At 40.3% G+C, this 23,276-nt stretch overlaps 1 protein-coding gene across 1 annotated transcript in view; it reads right to left on the reverse strand.

Moving 5' to 3' along the window:
- Nucleotides 1-22,731, reverse strand: part of GFRA1 (GDNF family receptor alpha 1) — a gene marked incomplete at both ends in the record, with an annotated part of 135,357 nt that extends 112,626 nt beyond the window's left edge. Inside the window, 3 exons of the mRNA XM_079535528.1 lie at nucleotides 20,083-20,166; nucleotides 21,392-21,694; nucleotides 22,692-22,731. Of these exons, the coding sequence (XP_079391654.1) occupies nucleotides 20,083-20,166; nucleotides 21,392-21,694; nucleotides 22,692-22,731 (427 nt within the window). The remainder of the gene's footprint in view (nucleotides 1-20,082; nucleotides 20,167-21,391; nucleotides 21,695-22,691) is intronic.
- Between the last annotated feature and the right edge of the window lie 545 nt (nucleotides 22,732-23,276).

The raw sequence follows: 23,276 nt of genomic DNA on the forward strand, positions 1-23,276 counted from the left end.
ACATCGTATGCAATGTTTACAGCGAGTAAGGTTCGAATTCATATAGGATGTTGACACGAACTGCACATACCGTCTAGCTCCTATTTAGCTTTTCTTTCAACTTAAATACTGTTTTAAAAACAAAGATGGAAAGATGCCAATAATCATTATGATGCTATCTTGGCACTGAAATATTGTCTGATCACATTTCTAGGTGTGAAATTCAATAAATGCTTACACACGGATTCAGTTCCTAGTATCAAATTCTTGCTGGTATTTTATAGTTAATATTCAGAAAGTTTTACTGGCGTAAATGGAAACTGTACTGATAATGATTTTACTTTTATATCTCACCTTTCCTTTGGAAAAAAAAAGAATCCATATTTTAGCAAACACACACATGTTCACTGAAAGCAATGATTTACACACCACCAATTCCCAAGCATACTTTAACAGGATGCAGCTGATACAGTCTGGCCATGCAGAAACAGGCGTGAAAATGAAGACTTCTGTACAAAATGGAGGTGGGAGAGTTCAAAGTTTGGGCATGACACCACAGCCAAAGGAAATACAAATTCATGGGAATTTGAGGAAGTTTAGCAGAACCTACGAGGAACTGAAATTGAAACTTCTCTGTGGAATGGTGATAAATGAACCCCCTAGCCAATGATAACACAAGATGCAGCTGGCTTCAGTAAGAGTGAGGGAGAAGATAACCCCACAGTTTTTAATGAGGCTAGTTTTGTTTCCTCCCACACGCTATCACAGTGTTTTGGGTTTCTTTTTTTTTTCCCTGAGCAAGGAAATACCAAACAGAGCAGCAGCTAAGCCTGAAGACCGAGGAACCTTTTGAACCCCCTGCGGTACCAACAGCAGTGGACTCAGTCAGCGTTGCTTGTCCCTTTATTTCCCATTCCTAAAACATAGTATCTTCCCAAAACTTTGGAAACTGAAGAAATTATGAGTAAGAGTAATAATTACATTAAATTCATAACATGTCCAGCCAAGTCCCTCGGGCATTACAAAATAGTCCAGCCAAGTCCCTCGGGCATTACAAAATAATACTCAGAAACCTCCCAGCACAAAGAAACACCAAATGGCACAGTAAACATAGCAGAAGGAAAGGAAGGCAAATTATCTATGTGCCTTTTCTTTGTTCCATCTGTTTCACAGTCTATGTCAAAGCAAGACTTTGTGGTGAAGTGCTTTCTAAAACAATTCAGACACAAATATCTCTAACTTAAAAACATAGAAATTTTTTATAAATCCAGTCAAAAATAGATTACTGCATACCTCTATTTTATGAACCTTTAAAAGCAATCCTTTTTTCCTGAAGGCAGAAAATATCTCAGTGTTACTGCCCTAGTAAAATAATGCTCAGTATATCCACACCAGTCACATTTCATGTCTTTACAGGACAATATGTACTACAATGTAGTCCACTACTAGTCAACTATGCAAGCCAGTCAAATGCCTGAGAAATTTGGGACTTCTCCCAAAGTAGGATTGATAAAGTTTAAAAATAAAAATAAAAAAGCAATAGGAAGTATTTCTGAAGGTTTTTGGTTAAAAAACAAAGACATAGCTCTGGAAATGAGTCAGTGGACACTGATCTGTGGTACTTTGAAAGCAAAGAATGCAAAAGCACTAGAAACCTGATACAGTCTATAGCAGCAATTACACAAAGTAATAAAATCAAGGACACTATTGACAAATTTTATTTAGCTTAATCAAAGCTATCTTCATTTGAAACAATGCAAAGTATTTGAAAGCAAAATCATATTGGCAAAATGCAATAATTAAAAGCCAATGCAAAAGGACACACAATTGATAAAAAGCCCACAGAAGGTACAGCTCTGACCTTACATTTAGAAAGTTTGACTTCAATCAAACCTAAACATAATTGAAGACACTGCAAATGCTGAGGACTGCAGAATGCAAAGTAGCAAGTGGTGCAGCTTCACTGGATGGTCTACAAAACACAGGGAAAACACTAGCAGCACCTCCTCCTCACAACCAGTCCACCAAGTTCAGGGTATCATGAAAACTCCTCCTTCCACGTGAGCATGGTTTCCTTCTCAGTGAGTTAAATTTGGAATTGCATGTCCCATACTAGAGATTAATAGTGCAATCTATGCACACCTCACACTGTACACTACACGCACAACTGTTTTAAACAATTCTAAAGCATCACTGCTTCTTCTTTTCAGTTAGATCTTAGTGGTGTAATCATACGGCTCTCCATCCCTTTATTAAAACTAAGACCTTGGCACCACAGATTGTCTTATACAGCAAAAATGTACATCAAATAAAATAACTCAGGTTCCAGATAGCTTAATTAGCACTTTGTTCTATTCTTGCTAATTAGCCCCAATGAAAAGATGCACGTTTCCTCACAGCCTATGATTCCAGTGTGACTTCTGATTACAATTTCAGTTATCACTGAACAAACAATAAATAGGATGCTATATATCACTAAATTTTTTTTCAACACAATCTTTTACAGGGAATTATTTTATTTAGACTCTAAATGGTAATTAACTTAGAAGTACACTTAGCAGTTGTAGAATTCATGCTGTTCCGCCCTTGCAGAGGTACAAAAGGTCCCTTGTTTGCAGCACTATGCTGATTGATTCCTGTGGTAGAGCTGTTGATTCTCTACACGAGTTTGCTCAGATTACACACGGCCTTTTCAATACTGGTGCATTGTGTGTTTATAAAGCATACGTATTCTACAGATAAACTGGGCAAAGAAAGCTTACTGAACTTCATAATTTAAATGTAACACTGAAAAACAATGTTTTGTACAATCTATTTTAAATTATGAAGGCAAGTTTTATAATGACAAAAACAAACAGTTTCAAATATATTTTAAATGGCATTTAATTTGTATACTGCAAATTTGAGGTACTTGAGCGTAGTTAGGACAAATACAACCCAGTCTGCCCTATCATTTCAAAACTAACAACTGTCTGATAAATACCCATGAATTTGCAGTGTTGGTCAATGGGGCTGTGCTACAATACCTCGCAGCAGACAGTACCTCAGCTGTCTGACCTCAAGACCCCTACAGTCTGTGTCCAGTGTATGCTCTCTTCATATACGATGACCTCTAGCGCTCAGTGCCTCCATGCTGAGATGTAGCAGTCACTCACTTTCCTTGTGATTCAAATCTCTTCTTAGCAGTGAACTTGAACTGACTTAAGCATCTTGAAGAACTGAAGCTGCTGTAGGAGAGCTAACTTATTTTCCTTTGGCTGCACGCCAGCATAAAGCAAGGCTAGAGTAACTACTAAGCTGCCGTCCTTTCAAAGCAGCAGCATGAAAAGTGCTATCAGTTAAGCAAAGACAGGAATATTGCTCTCCCAGCGCATCAGCTCTGGATCTTAGAGCTGTATAATGCACAAGTATGAGCAGCTTGTCCAGTTTGGGAGCATTCTAACTTTCACAGTCCAGGTGGCTTTACAAACAGGAGATGGTGCTGAGGATCTGGCAGTGAAGAAAAATACAGCTGCTATCTGCTGACCTATGAACTCAGTTTTCTACATAAATAATTCTCCCCATCCATAATATGAAGTTTAAGGGAAAAACATTAGGCCACTGATTCTGTTCTGCATAATGCAGACATCATCTTTATGAATAAACTTCATACAAAGACTCAGTACTGTTTTTCCTGACAGAGCGAGCATGTACCTTTTACACCATCAATGTCCAACCCCTGCTTGCTCTCCTGAAGTGAATACCAATTTTAAGAATCTGATGATGATCACAGCAGTCTTCAAAATACACACACGATTCATGAAGAACATCACAAAAAGGACATGAAAGCACTCCATAAAAACTCATCTTGTCACTAAAAGGGCTTTTCAGAACCTTCAGCAGAATGAGATAGAGGATCAGGAATTACTGAATAGTAACACACTTTTTACTTATCAAAAGAATTTTTATCAGTATAAGACAGAGTATGGAACATTGGGTGCGTTGTAAATAATTACAGATCTTTAACATCAAGAGCCATCCACATGGAAAATCTCCTCTTGCTTAGAAGCAATTTCCCTGACTCTGGTTGACGTAGGCTCCTTACGAGATCGATCACTCAAAGCAAAGAAGCAGTTTCTGTAAAATGAGGATTACTATCAAGAACATGTCCTGTTTTCTGAAGAGATCTGTCTAGGATTATCTATCAGAGACATAAGAGTACTGCGTGGAAACCCACGTAGCACCAAAGATCTTTTACCTTACAATTAGAAATGAAATATGGAATCAGACTAAAATAATGGAAGATATTTTTTTAATTTTACAGAGATCAGAAATAAGTAAAAGGTAATAACTATGTCAGTGTAACATGTGAACAAACAGGCACACACCCATGCAGACACACCAGAAGGTGCCATTAAAGGTGCACACACAGAGATACAGCACTGTTGATGGTGGTTATATTCTGCAGCTTAATTGGGCAAACATGATTTGATCTAAACAAAAATTTTGCTAAAGGACTGCAAATCTGGTCCTGTGAAGCTGATCTTAATCCGGCGCTGACTGAAAACAACTGGGGGATCAGTAGTAACTGACAGACTCATAAAGAGACCCTAATAATAGAATGGAAATGGCTGCCCTATGACTAGAAGCAGGAGAAAACACTTGCCCAGTCTAGCCAAATATTTCTCATAATGTACTGTAATGAATATGGGTTCTCCAGATTTTAAAAAAAGAGTTTATGGAATTGCACCCAGTGATAAAGCGATCCTGTCATTTCTTTCTCTCCAGCATCAATGGTAAGGAAACAAGCTCTCCTCCAGGAAGATGCTGTCAACTCTTGAGTTTGCAAATCCTCAACCAGAGGCCTTTTTAGATTCCATATGTCTTTTACACAACACAAAGCCCTCCAATTAGGAATTTGACAAACATTTTAGTTTTACTAAATTACAAAGTGTTGCTTTCTCCCCTTCCCTTCGCCTGCCTCAGTCCAGATGTTACTTTAAAAAAAAATAATTTTCAACCGGTTATTCAACATTTACTTGTCACAAATGAAGAAAAGAAACTGTCAGAAATTCGAGTATTTAAATTCTAAGTACAGCATAAAAATTAATGCCGTATGACAGTCATCACAGGATACATTCTCTAAACAACAAAAGACAGATTTTCTCATGAAGCAAACACAACTTAGTTCTTTTTTTTGTTTGTTTTATGAAATAAAACAGCAGCGTGATTGACAATCTGTAGCACGATGCACTTTATTAACTTTAATAAAATAAACAGGCTCTGAAAGCTAGATGTGAGATAAGGACTTCTGCGTCCCTGTTTCCAACTAACCAGCACCTCTGAACTCGCTTTGCTGCGATGCTACAGCTGCAGACAGAAGAAATAGCCTGATGTAATGAACTGTGACGGAGCTTGCAATCCGGCTGCAACAAATAGTGCCTTGAAAATATTTGGCCTTTCCTTTTCTAGATGTCTGTAAAAACACGCTGACCTAAATATCCCGTGGTGGAAGGACACCATGCTGCATTACAAGCAGGAAGGTTTGAGTCTTCACAAATTGCCAGCTGCTGCCAGCTGTTAAGCACAGATCCGTATACTGTAAGTCCTTTCACTTCCATATGGTCCTTTCCAAAAAGCACCGTGCCAAAATTGGTGACCTGCAGAGAGCACCTGTAAAGGTTTTGAAAACTCCTAGCAAGGAGGAAAGCTATGCTGTCAAGGAATGGCCTGTTCAGAGTACAGTCAGGAAATTAGGATAAAACACTTTTTTTTTCCAGTGGAAAAAAGCTATCTGGGGGAAAGGTCTGGAAGTTTACACAAGTGAGCCTCATAGCCTTCCTTTCAGTAAAACTCCTGAATGATTTATGAAAAGAAACTTTTCAGTAAGGCAGATCCATAATTAGAGATGCTTTTGTGTCTAAACTCTCCCTTTAATACATGTATTAGTCAGATTTTTAAGTGCATCAGCAAAGGTGATCTTAGGCACTGGTAAAACATTAATTCATATCCTAAACAGGAAAAGAAGTGCTTGAATAGAATATCCAGCCTGTGACAAAAAGGAATTGTGCAAAAGAGAAAAAGCAAAGTCATAAACGTCCTGACCTCCAAGTGCCTGCGTCTGCCAAATATACATTAGCTCAGCTTTTACATTTAATACAAAAAAAAAAAAAATCCTGGCAGCACGTCCTCACTCAAGCCTTAAAAAGGCTAAGGATAAAACTGTCAAAAGAATGAACTCGGCCACATCTCCTACAAACCATGCAGCCTCTCAAGCTAGCACCAGATGTGACGAGAAACAGCCCAGCTTAACACTTGTGTAACACCAACGAGGTAAACGCCACAGTTGCCAAGTAAAATTAACACAGTTCTCTCTGACAACTACGCCGACTGCACCTCCTGCAGCCCTGCTGCCCCACGTCCTTCTCACGAACTCCATCATCCAAGCACATCCAAACTGCACAGGAGAAACGTGAACAGCAGGAGTCCCCCAGTGGTAAAAATACCTCAAAGGCACGTGCTCCTCTTCCCCAGGACCTGCGGCACGCTGCTGGCAGCTGCTCAGAGCCCTGCTGCCAAACAGCTGGAGCGTGATTTACGGAGGGGTTTTAATGCTTTTGCCACTCTGTAAAAATAAATAGTTCAAAACGATACACTCGCTGCACACCAGTAATACATCTAAGAAGGTAAGATGTTTAAAAAAAGAAAAAAAAAAAACAAAAAAACCAAACAACCTTTCCAGCTTTTCAGTTCTGATATCTAATAAATCGTCCCTAACATGCACAGTAATTCCTGGAATGTTACCAGGATACTTTCCTGTTACCGTATCGTGTCACACAACAAAAACTTAACACCCCAAATTAGACCACTGTGCCCAACTGGGTCTCCCATCTGGGGAGAATATGATTTGTAAAGTATTACTCTGAAATACCAAGGTTTTCTGAGTTTAAACATCTTTCAAATATTATAAATCCTTTTCAATTCTGAAAGCCAAGAGGAAGGATAAGTAATAAACCTTAATTCTCTGCGACATGCTCCTCGAGTCTCTGATCTTGTTCAACATGTAGCACTCACTCCCAGGAACATTATAAATCATCACCCTAATCTGTCAGAGCCACTCTTTGCCACAGAAGAAGTACAGCCTGCTATGCAGATAGAGCAGCTATCTGTTACAGGCACTTTACATGTCTCCCATTCTGATAGCTGCAGTGGCAAGGAGCTCTTTTCAACACAGCCCAGACCCATTATCATTTATTATATTTCTCATTCTTGCTAAAGACAGAAACTACTCACTTTAATTATTCTACAAGCTCAAACATTGATTCTTACAAAGCAATCCTGAGTCCTTCAATTAGCTCAAGAGGAGCTAACTATTTGCTCTCTTTCATCCTTTTTTGGGGACAAAAGAATTCCTTCTGTAACTTGTAAATTAAATTTCTCCTCACAATCTAGGCCAGATATTGCACACTGCCTGCATTACAGAAATCTGGGTATGCTTTCTTCTGGAGATACTACCGAGAACAAGTTTAGAGAAAACACTATTTATGAAATCCATTTTTTGCCTCCTGTTAGCATCATAGACATCACCACTTACTGATCATCTTTTAGATACAATTTTGCCTTTATTAAGTCCATATGGTGTTAAATACGTATTTTTAAAATGATTTAAAATAATGAGAAAAGGCTGTCCATACAGTTGTAGTGCTAGAAATATATTTTTAAAGGCACAGTGGAATAATACTCTTATATTCTTAGCTTTTCCCAGCATTGAAACATGAAAGATTTTTATTCTGACATTTTCTCATTCAAGCAGAGCCAAAAGTTTGCAACATTTAAATCCTTGACTGAATGCAACAGGAGGGAGATAACTCTCATTTTAATAATCTGAGGAATTTGTAAGCTTACCTGCAATTAGCATAAGTGAAAGCTAGTATCAGACTGTGTAATTACTGCACAGCAGTGCAGTACCTAAGCCCTAAAGATGACAGCTTCACAAGTGCAGCCATTCTCTGTCTTGTTAAGTGAATAATTTAATGTAGATAATTAAGAACACTGCAGAGTGGCTGCATACAGTGGATGCCAGTAAAAATCATCTGCTTCCAGAAGTATACTATAACTTAAAAGATGCCTAGAGATACGGACACATTTCATAACGAACATATAAATAAATAAAGCTGTCACAATTATTCACAGTTTATGGCTGTGGTTATGTCATTAATGATGTCCTTAATATATTGACAACCTCACCTTTTAGTCACTCGTTCAAGCACAGTCCAAGAGGGTAATGACCAAGAGTATTTATACAGCCCTAGGATGAACTACACAGGACAAGACAAGGGGAGGGAGGATGTTATGGGATAGATAGCCAAGCTACAGAAATCATCATTTTAATTGGCATCTTTGTTGGCAGCTTCCGCAAGGAGGTCATGGACTGAGCAGGGAATGAAAAATGAAACTATCTTCTCATTTCTAGAACTAGAGCCCTGCTCCAGCAGAGTTGTTTGGCTCATCTCTGCCAGACTGGACGTTTTGTAGCAATGAAGACATAATACCAGCACCAGTTTATGGAAAGCTGAGGCATCCGTTTGGTAGCATTTTTCTTAAAATAGGTTATTTATTCTCATGTATGCTCTTTAATCTTCCCACAGCTCTTAGGGAAAGGTCAAGGGCATGAAGATAAGTTATGTTAAGCTATACAGCAGAAATGTATTAAAGAGGCAAATGAAGCTTCAAGTCAGATTCAAATTACTCTCTATTTACTAAATGAAAATACACTGCATGCCTTCCTCTCTAAACATTAATGCAGTAAGAATTAATACACTCACAGGACAGCTGTTGAGACATTCCTATATTGTGCAAAAAATTCAACAACACCCTGCGTTCAACAATTCTCACACCAATTCATAGACAGGATTAAATACACTAACATAGCACATTTCTTTTCAAGTCTCCTTTTATGCTCTGTTATGAAGGTGGGACATTTGGCAATGGGAAGAGACATCTCACGCATCTGCAGCCTTGGGGAACGTTTGCTTAGAAACAGTTTGACCTCTCCAAGGATCAAAGCAGTTTACTTCATCAGGTCGTAAAAGCTATCAACCACTGCACATTTTTGTCCCCTTCTCACTATTTAGTAGACTAAAATTAAGCACACAGATTATGAAGGAATACTGGTTTATCATAAAACAGTAATTCTCACAACTTTTGATATGAGAAAACTATAGCAGCCCTTATCTGTGCAGTCCTTTAAAGAAATCTGACAAGCAAATTACCAATTGATAATAGCATTTCAAATAGTGCAGACACCTTGCTGTCTTCAATCACGTCTTGTTTCATGACTGTGTGTATGGAGAAAAGGCTTGTTTCTCTGGGTCCTAATGGATAACACAAAGCACATTCCCATAGCAATATAAAATGAACAACAATAAAAATGATAATTTACTTTGCTGTCAGGTGCTGATCCTGTAGGTGTGAAGGAAAGCAAGTAAAGCAGCAGAGACTGGGTTTTGATCTGGTATTGTATTTAAATATTCTGTAGTTGAGATCTAATTGCACTTAATCTGCTCAATAAAATTATCTTCGCTGCTATTAGTATCCCAGACTTGTGTTATTATATAATCCTAACCTATTTTTTAAACAGACATTTTAATCTGCTGCTTAAGTGCTCATTAATGCAAAGCCACTGCTGTGCAAAACAAATTCCTTTCTATTTGCAAGTGGCAAGCCTGGGGAAGTTCAGGTATTTGGGCATGAATTTCTTGAAACTACCACCAAAAGGTCAATCTCATCTTTCCTGATGTGTTTTTTTTTTTTTTTTTTTTTTTTTTTTTTTTTTTTATGAACATATTCCAACAGGAAAAGAAGACAGCTCTAAAAAGCATGATGGCATCTGTAAATATGATACAGTATTATTCAAATAATTAAATGCGATACGTGGATTCATACAGAACAGCTTTTGGACTGGCCCTTCCTTTCTTGTTTAAATTCTGAATCTGAATAAATAATCTTCATGCCAAATAACCTAAATGCATGATTTCCCATTTTATGCATCCTGAGATCCTCAATTATCCAATACAAGTGACATTCATCAACTGCACTTAATTGCCTGTATGTTCCAAGTCCACTGCATGTTTATTTATATCACTTGCACAACACAGTAGGCGTTTTATGAGACTAGAATAAGATGAGATATGTCACAGTCTAATGCTTATATGACAAGAATCATACTTGGTGGTTTGTTTGTTTTTTTTTAATCCTAGTTTTTCATGGAAATGTAGGTAAATGCAATATTGGTCTCCTCTCTTATTCTCTACGCTCCTAAAAGCTCTCAACAAGTTTTCAACCCATAGGACACATTCAGACAAGAGTGACAGAGTAATGAAGAGGAAGTTCTTAGAAATGTCACAGAAAGCAGCAGACTAGCTTGGAGGAGACGGACCGAGCAAGCCTGTCTGCTGAAGAGAAGGTGGATGTTTCTCTGGCTCTGAGAGGGTGCCAGCACACACATCCATATAGCCTTTCTGCATATGCCTAACACCCACCTAGCTGTGACATCTGCTGCCCCACAGAGACCAGAGACGTGGGACAGAATTAAAGACAAGTGAAGTGATGAGTAAGTATCCAGGGAGAGAGACAGCACAGAGACAGAAAATAGGAGCCCTGTCTGAGCAGAGAATGGGGCATCCAGGAGACTGATGATGCGAATTTGTAGGAAGCCAGTCTTTATTAGTTCCATTACTCAGGAACAATTTCTTTTATTAGTCCACATCTCAAACTCCTTGTATGAAGGGTAAGAGAACAGTTTGGAGAATGCTGGAAAAAGCAGAGTTTAAGGGCAGCTTTCAAAGAGGAGACATGTCACCTCAGTAGAGGCAGGGGGAGGATGGGGAGGTGTTGGAGCACAAAGATGGGGAGAGCAGGGATGGGGCAGAGGCAGACTGCAGAGAAAAAACATCAGACAAGAGAACATGGAGTGGAGCAGCCTGTCATAAAAGGAAGGGGAAGAACCATCTTTGCTGAACCGAGCCTTAATACTGAATTTAGGGCACAGAATTAAAAAGGAAGAGATTGGAAGCTTTTAACACTTTTGAACTTCATCAGCTGCATGACAAAACTTTAATGGGAAGATGTATTTTATGGACACCAGACAGTGATAAAATCATATAACCAGTGAATGCAGAAAAGCATCTTTATTTATGGGATCCTGCTCAAATTGTTTGATATCTTCAACTCTCTTTACAACCCATCATTTCTGCAAATTTCTATGCAGGAAGAGCTATCTCTGTGCCATTACACTGTGTCATGCATTTCATGCTAAATTTTCGGCTGAGTGAAGATTGCACAGGACAATAGTCTGACATAAAAACTGTCGTCAAAGCATCGCAGTAACTGAAGAACTATTCAGAAAATAGCTTAATTGCGTTGATGCCCTAACTGTATAGATAGCACTGTTTCATTAGTCTCAGCCAAAGAAAATGCAGTAACTTGAAAATAATACCTAAACATTAACATAAAATAATTACAGAATTAGTTTAGTCAACAAATTCATCGCATTTCTAAAATGAAAGCTGTAAACACATTCCCCTCCAAGGTTAAGATAATATAAAGCACAGCTTAAAAAAAGAAACGAATGACGCTTATCACAAAAGTTCTGCCTTACAGTTCAGAAATTCTTATTTCTTTTCATCACATACAGGCATTTTACTCTCAGCGTTTTTAACATACTGTCAACTCCTGACAGATACCACTGGGTTTTCCAACATTGCCAAAGTTATCGTTGAGAATCAAACACAAAGAGAGTTACAAAAATAAAGTTTTAAAGTACTTTTAATGTTAAGAGCCAGAGTGCAAATCACCTGCCATAATGTGCACCTTGCTGTGCCATCAAGAGACAGAAGGCTGCAGGATGCTGTTCTTCTTGGCACTGTTCTCTGCATTTCATGGGAGGGATGCAGCTTACCAACAAACCCACCGAGGAAGGCTGCCATACAGCTCCTAATCAGTGCTGGCATCTCCTTTGGTCAGGCCTGCCAGCAGTTGCACCACTGCAGTGCCACTGACCTGTCAGAGGCTCTCACCACGCTATGCTAATGGGGCTGCTGTGTCCAACCCATTATGCCTGCAACACAGCAGTTTGTAGACACCTGGCAGAAAAGTGAAGCTCTTTGTGAGTTCTGTGTCCCCATCACCCCTCTGCAGCCCACAACGCCTCCTGCTAACCAAGTCCTTGAAATGCCTATATCCTTTCTCACAGGTGGGCAGACCCTGCTACTCTCCTCAGCAAAAAGCACCCCATCTCTCAAAGTAATTCCACCAGTATCGCTAGGATATCTGCAGATACCTGCATGCCTTTGCTTCTGTTTCGTAAGTAGTGTGGTAGTTACACAAGCCATAAAGTTGGCTTGTAATGAGAAACAGAAGGCTATGCAATTTGCTGCTCAAAAAAGCATACGCATTTCATCATTTGATGTCTGGTCCACCACACTATAATTGAAGCTTTTCTGTGAAGATGTAGACAGAAGGGATGGCAGTTCTCTCCCATAATGCTACCTGAGACAAAAGATGCGCTTTGCTGGATGCACTGTACACTATAAGTGGAATGCCTAGTCACGTTTATAAACCAGTCCTAGAATCATTGAAGGGCTTGGGCTGGAAGGGACCTTAAAGACCTTCTCATTTCAACCCCTCGACATGGGTAGGGTTGCCAACATTAAATCTGGCACCAAACCACACTGCCCAGGGCCACATCCAACCTGGCCTCAAGCACTTCCAGGGATGATGCACCCACAGCTTCTCTGGGCAGCCCATGCCAGCACCTAACAATCCTCTGAGGGAAAATTTTCCCTGTAGCATCTAATGCAAATCTCCCCTCCTTCAGTTTAAATCTGTCTCGGTTTCACCTGGGATGGAATTGTTTTCTACAGAACGTCTGCTATGTTATGTATTGGTTTTAGCAGAAAAACAACGCTGGTAACACACCAGTGTTCATAGTTGTTATCAAGCAGTGTCACATAGAGCCAAGGCCATTGACTTAAACTGGCCCAAAGGAAATTCCACACCAGATGACATCATGCAGAAGGAGTTTTGAAGGGTGTGGGAGTTCATCTCTCTTCTGCTGCTCAGGAGGATAGTTGGGCATCATTTGGGGGATGGTGAAAAACTGCCTGTGCATCTATTCTTACATACATTTTTATCATAATTATTACCTTTTTCCTTTTCTCTGCCTTAGTAAATAGTTTTATCTCAATTCACTAGTTTTATTTTGTTGATTTCTTTTAATTTTCTCCCCCATCTCACAGGGAAGGGGAGGAGTGAGCAAAGGACTATGCTGTGCTTAACCACCTGCCAGGTTAAACTGCAACAAAAGCCATTTCCCCTTGGCCTTTCACTATCAGATCATGTAAAAAGTCAGCTTCCCTCCTGATTATCAGCTCCTTTCAAGTAGTGAAAGGCCACAAAGAGGTTTTCTAAGATTCTTTTCCACTCCAGGCTCAACAAGCCCAGCTCCTTCAGCCTGTCTCACAACACTTCTGTTGCCCAGGAGAACACTCTCTAGGTTTCCTTCAAGACTCCTACGTATTCTCTCTTGTTCCCAGCATTCAAGGAGACACTGAACATTCACGTGGAAATACTCTGTGCTGTATCACCATATGCTTCCTCCTTCCATGAAACAGATTTCACCTCATTTGCCATGCTGAAATGGTTTGACATGCCCTGCTCAGGCTAGTGGGACAAGCTCTACATTTGCTCAAAGCTGTGCTGTGCAGAGGACCTGAAGAAAACAGAACTTTACCCCCAATACATCTTCAAAAGTGTTAGAAAAAAGTTCCAATAACCTCACTGAGGCAATAAATATGGACCAAGATGTGAATATTTGCTTATACCTATTTGGTGTTTCAATGCCTGTTCACGTTCCTCCTGAAGTTAAAGAGCATATGCACTGCCTCTGTAAGCCAGTCAATCAGTTACTTCAGCAAGGTACTTAATTCCCCTCTCATAATCAGATCTAGCTTCAAGAAATGTAGAAAACAGGAAATTCAAAGAGCTCCTGCAAGCCAACAGCCACCAAAGTGATTTTCTTTTGTGTGAAGTCCAATCTGATTATGAAAATGGCAGAAGTGGAAATCAGCAACTAGTATCTATGAAGCCTTGATAACTTGTTATCTGACTGGAAGCCAGCCTAGTTGTCTCTCCAAAGAAAATCTGCAGACAGAAATGTCAAAGAACGTAAACACTGTACATGGTCATATTAGATTTATTTTTATCAAACTGTTTTAATTTTATTAAATGCAGCTAAAATAGATGCCTGTGTTTGTTTTGTTCTGTTCTTTTCTTGCAACACGCAAAGGGACACTAATTCTCACTGGAGACTTGTACTAGATTTATAACTCTAACAACAATATTAAATATTGGTTCTAAAATCTGTAATTCTGATTAATGCACATTATCTTACAAAGGAAAATATAGCTGTGCATCTCACAAAATAAAGAATACATTTTCACTCTTCTGATTCAAAAGGCTCAACTGCACATCAGAAAACCAGAACTAAGCCAAAAAATTACAACAGGAAACAGAATACATCGTAATCAAATAAAAAGATCTTGATGTGTTATGCTTACTTCAGTGGGAACAGAATCAGATTGCAAGACTCCTATTAACTTAATAGGATCTGGTTTATTGTTTATGAAATTGGGTGAATGTGCAAGGTAAGTAACAAGAAATACCTCATTTTTGGAAATAAAAGATGCAGCAATATAAAAGGCAAAAGCTAATAAGAGAATTGTAAACAGTTGAGAGAAATCAAGATACTAAATATCTTGTAAATTAAATTGACTTTGTAGAAATGTGGCATTGCAAATATTCTTATAGAAATGACTGAAGAAAACATACTGTTAAATTACAAAAATATGTAGCATTTGAAATACACACAGATTTAGGAATAGGATTAGAGGCCTCAGGCTTTTGGAACTGGGGACATCATGCAGTATTTATTCATTGCCGAAGCCACTAATTCACACACTACAAACTCCAAAAGGAAAAAGCAATGATTCCTTTGGCTAGGACAAAGGCTCTAACTTATATTTTTGGTAAAACATATATACCCTAAATACATGTAAGGAAAAAAACAAAACAAAACAAAACAAAACAAAACAAAGAAAAAAACACAGAAGAAAACAACTTTGTATGGATTCTATGAAAGACAAGTAATTTACTACATAAAAAAAAAAAAAAGAACCACTTGACAGTTGAGGGTTCAGAGACGTGCTACCTGAAACACAGCAACTACAGGAATTGTGAAAGTGTATGGGGAAACATAATCAATTACTGAGTAAAATAATTTCAGGGTTATGAAACGTTAGACAGTACTAATATTCAATGATGGGGAGTTTTCCCATTGTGAACCCCGTGTTTCATAGAAGGAGCAAAAAGAAAAGGGATGAGAGTAAGGAAAATGAGAGAGTCTTAATCAGATGGACTAGGAAGTTCTATTCCTCTGCATACTGTGAATCCATTTTGAAAAACAGCCTTTCTCCATATTGATGTTCATACTGTAGTTCCTCCATTCCCAATGCCAACACTGATCTGTGAACTCCCACGATACAAAATGCCTACAAGACATCCAATGGCTCAGAAGAAGAATGGCAAACACCACTAACCCAGTCCTTCCTTCTGAACCACGCAGGCATCCCAGAGGGAGACCCAAACCCATTTCTAAGAGATCCTCAAGTTGTTCCAATGTGAAAATAGACACCCCAGTAAGAAACCCTGTGTGCTGTGCTATCTACTGAACTCTCCCTTTTAGAAAAAATTTATCATATTAAATATAAAGTATACACCGGAACGCACTCCCCAAGGCACCAAGATGGCCAGAGCCCAAGAAGCATTTGGACAACACTCTCAGAAATATGGTTTGACTTTTGGTCCTGTGTGGAGCCAGAAGTTGGACTTGGTGATCTTTGTGGGTCCCTGACAACTCAGGATATTCTGTGATACCCTTTTCTAAATGTGAGCTCCCACTTACTGCCTACAAGAGTAAACAGCCTTTTATGAGACATATGTAATCAGGCAACTCTCATTTTTGACATGCAAATGTACAAGCCAGTTTCTCTCTCATTTGTTAGTGATACAACACACTCTGCAAAAAACTGTTTACTACATTAAAAAGATATACTGGCAGAGTTACTAATTTCTAGTTGTCTCGCACTTTAACAACTAGCAACAAGACACAAGCAGCAGCAGGTAACCAACCACCTCTTCACAGATTACTAGTTGTACAGTCAACCAACGTACAGTTGGAAACAGTACCATAGTGAGATAGCAAGGAATAAACAAAGAAGGAATGCTCACCCGTATCCAAAGATATCGGCTCACGCTAAAATGCTCCTTAAAGGAGGGATCTCCAGAAAGAGATCCTTCCCCGGTGTTATCAGCCCCTAAATAGGGTCTAGAATTCCAGTCACACAGCTCAATTGCCCTCACCTGTGCTCCCATGGTTGACCCAGGTGATCAATCAGTGGCTCAGGCCGTGACTCAACAGTTCTCTTACACTAGTAAAACTTCAGGTTTTTTTTTTAAAGAAATACTCTGATTTTTGTTGTATGTTATTGATTTTTTAACACGGTAGATGTAAAATAAAGATACACAAGGCTGAACAGTGGGTTATTAAGCCTGTACTTCAGTAAGTAACTTAAAAATGAATCCATAGGCAGAAGCATTATGCCATCCCAATTATCTTGATCTGAATATTCAAATCATTTTAACATTAAGTATTCTGTCCACACCACTTCACAGCCAAGGCTTAAGGCTTTTTATTTGGCTTCAGTGACTCTCAACTTTGCATGGAAATGAATGCGATATTTCAGCAACGTTTATTTTGTTAGTATTTCCACAGTTTTCATGCAAGATATTTTCTTGAAATATGCCACAGAGATGACAACTACATTGTATCAGCTGATATCAAAATAGTAAGATATCTTCCAGTCATTAGGGTCAATGTCAAATAAAATACAAATTCAAGAACCAAACTGTTCCCCAGGTAGTGAAAAGCTGTAGATAGCTTTAACAAGTGACAAACTAACTCAAGCATGTACCGTTAATTTGGTGTGAAACTCAACTCTAAAATCCAATCAACAGATTTTGCCTTTACTATAGCTGTGATAGAAGTCAAGGGCCTTAGAATGTTTTCACCTCTCAGAAGCTGTTAAGATTTAAGCAAAAATTGCTGTTTAAGCAAAAAGCTTATACATCACAATAAGTAACCCAAATCTGTTACTCTCTGAAACACACACAGAGGTCTTCAGTAATTTCAAGAGCTGCCTACTAGAATAATTCACAACCTTGAGGAAGAAGTGCTGCATCAGACACAGTATTTCTAAAGAAAAATCAGACATATCCAAATCAGAAGAATAAGACAGCCCTGCCCTTCAACAGGAAAGGCTCTCAGTCCTGGGTTTGGCAATGTGGGGTATCAGAAGACTGGCTTCATAGAAAGAGCTGAATCCTGAATTTAAATCGTAGATGGAAAGGAAGTAAGTTCAGGCACCACTCTGAACACACAGGATACATTTTCACATGTAAACCAAACACTGAGCACATATTTGTTTTAGCCATCTTTATGCTTTCTTCTATATATTTCAGTTTGTTCAACATTCAAAACAATGTTGTTGAACCTTGCTTTGAAGTTTGTATGGAACACTTTGTCTTTATAGTTCCAGACTAACTAAACCACTAGTCTCAGTACAACTTTGGCTACTTGAAAATATAAAACAAAGCTTCATTTTAATATTGTGACCTCATCATTTGTTCCCCGTTAGGTTAACGGGAACTTGAGAGAAACTACAAACTTAGGAACAAGTCGAGCAAAAAAATATATATATATTCCTGCATAATGTTTTAAGTCAACATACTGATGCTTCAACACCTAATGAGAAAACAGGGTTCTGCTTAAGAGAAGAACACAATTTTGAACTTCCTTCAGCTCAAAATTAGGCCAAATTTAACTCCTTCTAAAAACTGCCCTCCGTTCCTTTGACATATATATACTTCAAAAGATTGATGTAACAAAATAGTCATCTTAGGCAAATGGTTCCTTCCCACCCCACATACGATAGAAGCCAATTATAATGATTTGCTATATTGTCTCAAAAACAAGTAGAAAACAAACAAAAAAGCACAGCTGAACCAACAGCCTTGATATATACCAAGTCACGCAGTACCACAGAGTAACCTACATGAGATAGTAGGGCTAACCTCTGCTTTTAATTACACCCAAGTAACTTTAATGAGAAGGAACACTGCAGAAACATCTCTAAGCAGCAATAACTGTATTAGCAGTTATGAAATGCCTGCCAACATTGCTTGCACAGGGTTTTGTTTGTTTGTTTAAATCAAGATATACAAATCTCTTACATAGTTCTGCTGTTTGGGGTGTATGCAGAGCCCTGCAAAACTCTTAAGGAGGCAGCTTTAAAGAACGTTACATGCAGCAGTAACCATGACGATAAGAAAAATGCTTTTGCTACTCTTTTTCTCCAAAATGACAGTATTTCCAAACAGTGGTAGTTCTCCACTGTATGACACCTTCTGTTTGTTCCCTGTTAATCCAGGCCTCTAATCCTTGTTAGATTGAAACTTCCATCAAAGCAAACAGTAATTCGTGGCGTACCATTAACACTGACTGAGTCCTCAGCAGTCCACCAGCAACCCAAGTGGCTGTGGTAGGAAAGAAGTCACTTGTCCTACTTTGCTGCTGAACACAACAAGTAGAGAAACTTACTACACTACTAAAAAAATTACTTTGCAAGAAAATTGGCAATCTAACACGTAACAGAAAGCAGAGGGTGTTTCAGTAGCGTATAACACTGCAAAGATAGGTTAGAATTTGCCCCTTTCGTTTAAGAAAACAGCCTAGAAGACCTCTTCCCTGATTTTGTCTTGCTTTTGTACTAAATTGGATTGTTTGTTTTTTAAGTGATAAATAAATGAATGAAGTTTCTTCAGAAATTCTTTTTCTCCCTACTTCTGCAATAGACTTGATCATCAAACTAAGGCAATGCTCTCAAAAGATGTATGCAATTTGGATCTGAAGTTACATTTTGAAAAGTGACTAAAGGGCCGATTTTCAAAGGCATTAAGATACCTAAAGATGCATTAAGCACTTAGAATTTTTTTAAATGCCTGGGCATCTAGCACCTATTTAAATCACTTAGCCCTTTCTGAAAATCCCAGTGGGCAGTTATCTACATTTTATGTGTCTATAGGCCTTTGAAAATCTGTACCATTAAATACTTAACAACCTACATCCCCCAGCTTTTAATGAGACTTAAGGTCCTAACAAGTGCAAGCAATGCTGAAAATTGGTCAAGCCATTCTCTCCATTTTTTTCTTTTTTCCTTTGAAGAGCAATCTACTAATGCTTATCTGTACCATGTCAGTTAACTACAGCTTAACATCATGTTACATTGTGCACATACATGGAACATGCATATTCCATTGTGCACGTTCAGTTTCTTTATGTAACTAAACAAAGTCCTGAGTACAGACCGCATCCTCAGAAGACTTTCTGAAACTGTGGAAAAGAATTTCAATTCCAACCTTTAACCACTGTAGATGTCCCAAATTCATTGTTTCAATTAACATCATCCAAAATGAATGTAACTTAGTCCAGTGCAAACAAACAGCATAATTAAATTAATGAATAACATTGTAATTAATACAAGGAAGTTCTGAAAGGCACAAAATAACAAAACTGTTTGAAACTGTAAAGCATTCCCTTATGAAAACATTTGAAAGATTATCTTCTGATGTTCTTGAATGCGAACAGGAGGTAATTTGCACTGACCACGTTCCCAAAAAGGAACTGATTTGTAAATCAGGAACACAGGGAATCAGATTGCCACCTACAGGAACATTTAGCATTTATTGTTAAGAATGACTCAAGAAACTGTCATCCTGCCGAGAACTCCTTCAGCTTTAATTATTACTACAAAACCAACCATATTATGAACTTCTTAAATCCAGAAAGTCACCAACTCATATCTTTACTTAAGAAGGTACAGTTCCACGAGTTATGAAAGTTCCAGAATTCAACTCATGTTTCGGTTAAAGAATTTTAAGTCTGCTTACCTGATACAATCGGTGCTAGCCTGAATATGTCTGATAGCCTGCTGTTAACTGGTTCATAGGGGGAATCCTCAAGCAAGTCATTTCCTAAAGACATAAAAAAGTTCATTTTTTTTTTCAAAACAAGAATTCAAGCTAAGATTTTGTTGCTGACTATCAAATGAAGTAACTGCAATAGACTTGATAGGTAATTCCCTTTAATGTATCTGCATGGCTACTTCTCTATATATATAAACACCTGAAAGAAGCAAGTTGTTTATCCCCATCACTAGCTCTTTTCTCTCCTTCCCCCATGAATAAGGTCATGATTTGTTTTGCAGTGACAGTCTGACATCATCAGATCTGTCCCATCTCAATACACTAGCAGGAAAGTTCCTCTTCACTACACTAACAATAGAAGAGCAGTCCAGGTAACAGCCAAAAAATGAGCATCTTTGGAACAAAACATTCCTAACAAGATACTGTTGGAAGGGAAATTTATTTATGATGCAGAAAATGCCTGAGAGTCATGCAATTTATTATGAAAGCTAGAACACAAATATATATCGACTCATGACAACCTTCCAGTAGATGCTTGGATAACTGAACTAAAAGGGACGACTGCCTTTTGTGGAAGAACACAAAAGAAGATACACAAAAATAGTTAAGTGGGGACCACATGGAAATGAAGGACAGCATCTACAACTCCAAGACCAGAGCAAAAACAGGGACAAAAACGGTATCTTTCATAAGGACTTTGCTATTCTCAGCGGACTGTGGGAAACCGGCCAGTGACATCAATGAGAACAGAAGTCACAAGTCAGTCACTGCCACATCCCTCCTAACCGGCACTTCTACTGCTCTAGGAAGCATGAACTTCTCTTTTCTGTCTCAGCATATCCAGGGAATATTGCTAGCAAACACCAGGAACAATAAACTTTTCTTTAAAACAATGCTCCTCTTCATGTTACATTTTACTGTTTCAGTGTTCTGTGATCTTGTTAGGTGAGTCCTAATTAAGGAGTTGAAATATTGGGAAAACATCTCCAAGTGACTGTTTTTGTAGCTTTTGCACTTGCTAATGCCCTGGTTTGACTCTGGTTTAGAAAGGTCAGCTGGGTCCCCTGGAGGAAACCCTCATTGTGGATTTCCCAACAACAGGAGATGGAACAGCAGCTGTTCCCGAGTCGGATGAAAGGTCCTCAGTTTGCAGCTGAAGAGCACAATGTGAATTACGAGGTCAGACCCCCGGCTTAGCCTCAGTGGCAGCAGCTAGCTGCAGATGTGAGGGGCTGCATTAGGGGGAATGTAATGTTTCTGTTTTGCAACGTACCCTGTAAGCTCTGGTACATGCTCCAGTAAATACGCAGGCAGTTTTTCTCCTTCTTCATGCCCCTCTTGCAGCGGCAGTTGTACAGAGATTTCTGCTTGAGAGCCTCCATGGCGCTTTTGCATTCATCCTTCGCCTCCAGGCCTGTCGCCCGGCTGAAGTTGCTCTCTTTGCCGGCTACACACTGCCTCAGTGTCCTGTACTTAGTACTACAGCTCTGCTCCTTGAGACATTGATCGCTGGCTTTCACACAGTCGAGGCGGTCCCCTCCGGGCAGCCCGCTGACTTCTGCGGACAGAAGTACGTCTGGAAAGAGGAGACACAAACCAACACACACTCTCTTTGTGGGATGGGGCTGCCACGAGCGGCGCTCCGGGGCAGGAGCCCGAGCAACACGAGGCACTTCCCTGCATAAAGCCCACGGGCAGCACCTGGCGAAGCTCGGGCACGGCCTAAAGCACGTGGGCTTCTCACAGCCAGATCCGCTTCTGTGGGAGCGCGAGGGAAGAAGAGCACGCCTTAACCCTGCCGGTCGATTTATGAGGAAACGCAAAAAGGAAAGAAAACCCACAGGGGTTAACGTGCCTGGCAGAACGAGCCTTCATCCCTCTCCGGATCCGCTTTGGTGAAACAGATACCCTTCCCGCTCCAGCGTTTAACAGCGGGGTTAAGCACTCGGCCTGACTTTCCGCGAGCTGTGCAGTGATTTCCATCACAGCCACCAACAGCACGGCCGCTCCGCGAGAGACGCATCCGCGCTGATTGATATCAGCCTCCTTTCTGCGTCAGTCACTTTCTAAAGGCTCCACACCGTTTTGCTTATGCTACACATATCCTAAAACGGGAATTTACGGTCTCCTTCTTCCCTTTCTCCTCAGCACGATGCTTTCGCATGAGAACAAAGCAAATTACATTAACTCTTTCCGCTCCTCCGTGCCCCCGTCGCGCTCCCTCAGAGACGCGGGAGGAGAGGCGGACCCCTCGGGGCGCAAGGGATGCCTGCGGCGGGCGGGCTGCCAGGCTGGGGCGGCTAGCCCTCACAGGCTGCTGCCACCTTCCTCGTCCCTTCATCAGCCTTTTTCCATTAAAATGAAAAGTTTACCTGCGACTTGCCGGAGCCCAACGTCGCTAAGCCTGTCATCTCGCAAAGCTTGCAGCGGCCGAGCGATGCGAGAGGCAGAGCCGTGCAAAGTAGTGGAAACTTCACTCTCCTGTCCGAACGGTGGGCTGACAGCCACCGGGCACCCGGCCCCGCACGCCCCTCGCCCGGCTCCGCGGGGCGCAGAACACCCGCACAACTTACCCGCTAAGGGCAGAGCCAAGTAGAGCAGCGCGAGGAACATCGTGCCGTCTCCGGATGGTTCCACCGAACGAGCCGATGTGCCACAACAAAGAGGCTCAGCATGTAGATATTCCGAAACCGCCGAGGTGCAAAGACTCCAAGTTCCGATCCATTGAATATAAGGAGAAGGGGGGAAAAAATAATAATAATAGTAGTAATAAAAATCTCTCCTCTTCACCGCTTCCACCAGCAGGAGCGGCGACAAGAACGCTGAGATTCCCCGTAGGTTTCAGGTCTGAGCAACCTGAAGGCGGAGGCGCTGACTCCCGGAGGCGCACGCACCGTATTTGTGTGTCTGTGTGTGCGCGGAGCGGCGGCAGCGGGGCAGCAGCGCCGGGCGCCTCCTTGGGTGGGCAGCGCCTGTGCCCGGGGAGGGACCGAGCGTTCACGGGGAGGGGTGGGGGGGATGAGGCGCTGACAGCCACCTACAGGGCTCCCCGCGGCTGCCCGAGCCCTGCGGGAGGGGATTCGTCCCCTCCTCGGAGCCGCAACTTTATTTCTTCGCGCGGAGGCGGTGCTGCCTCTCGCCCGGGAGATGCGCGCAGG

This window comes from Tetrao urogallus, assembly GCF_951394365.1.
Source record: "Tetrao urogallus genome assembly, chromosome: 5".
NCBI lineage: Eukaryota > Metazoa > Chordata > Aves > Galliformes > Phasianidae > Tetrao > Tetrao urogallus.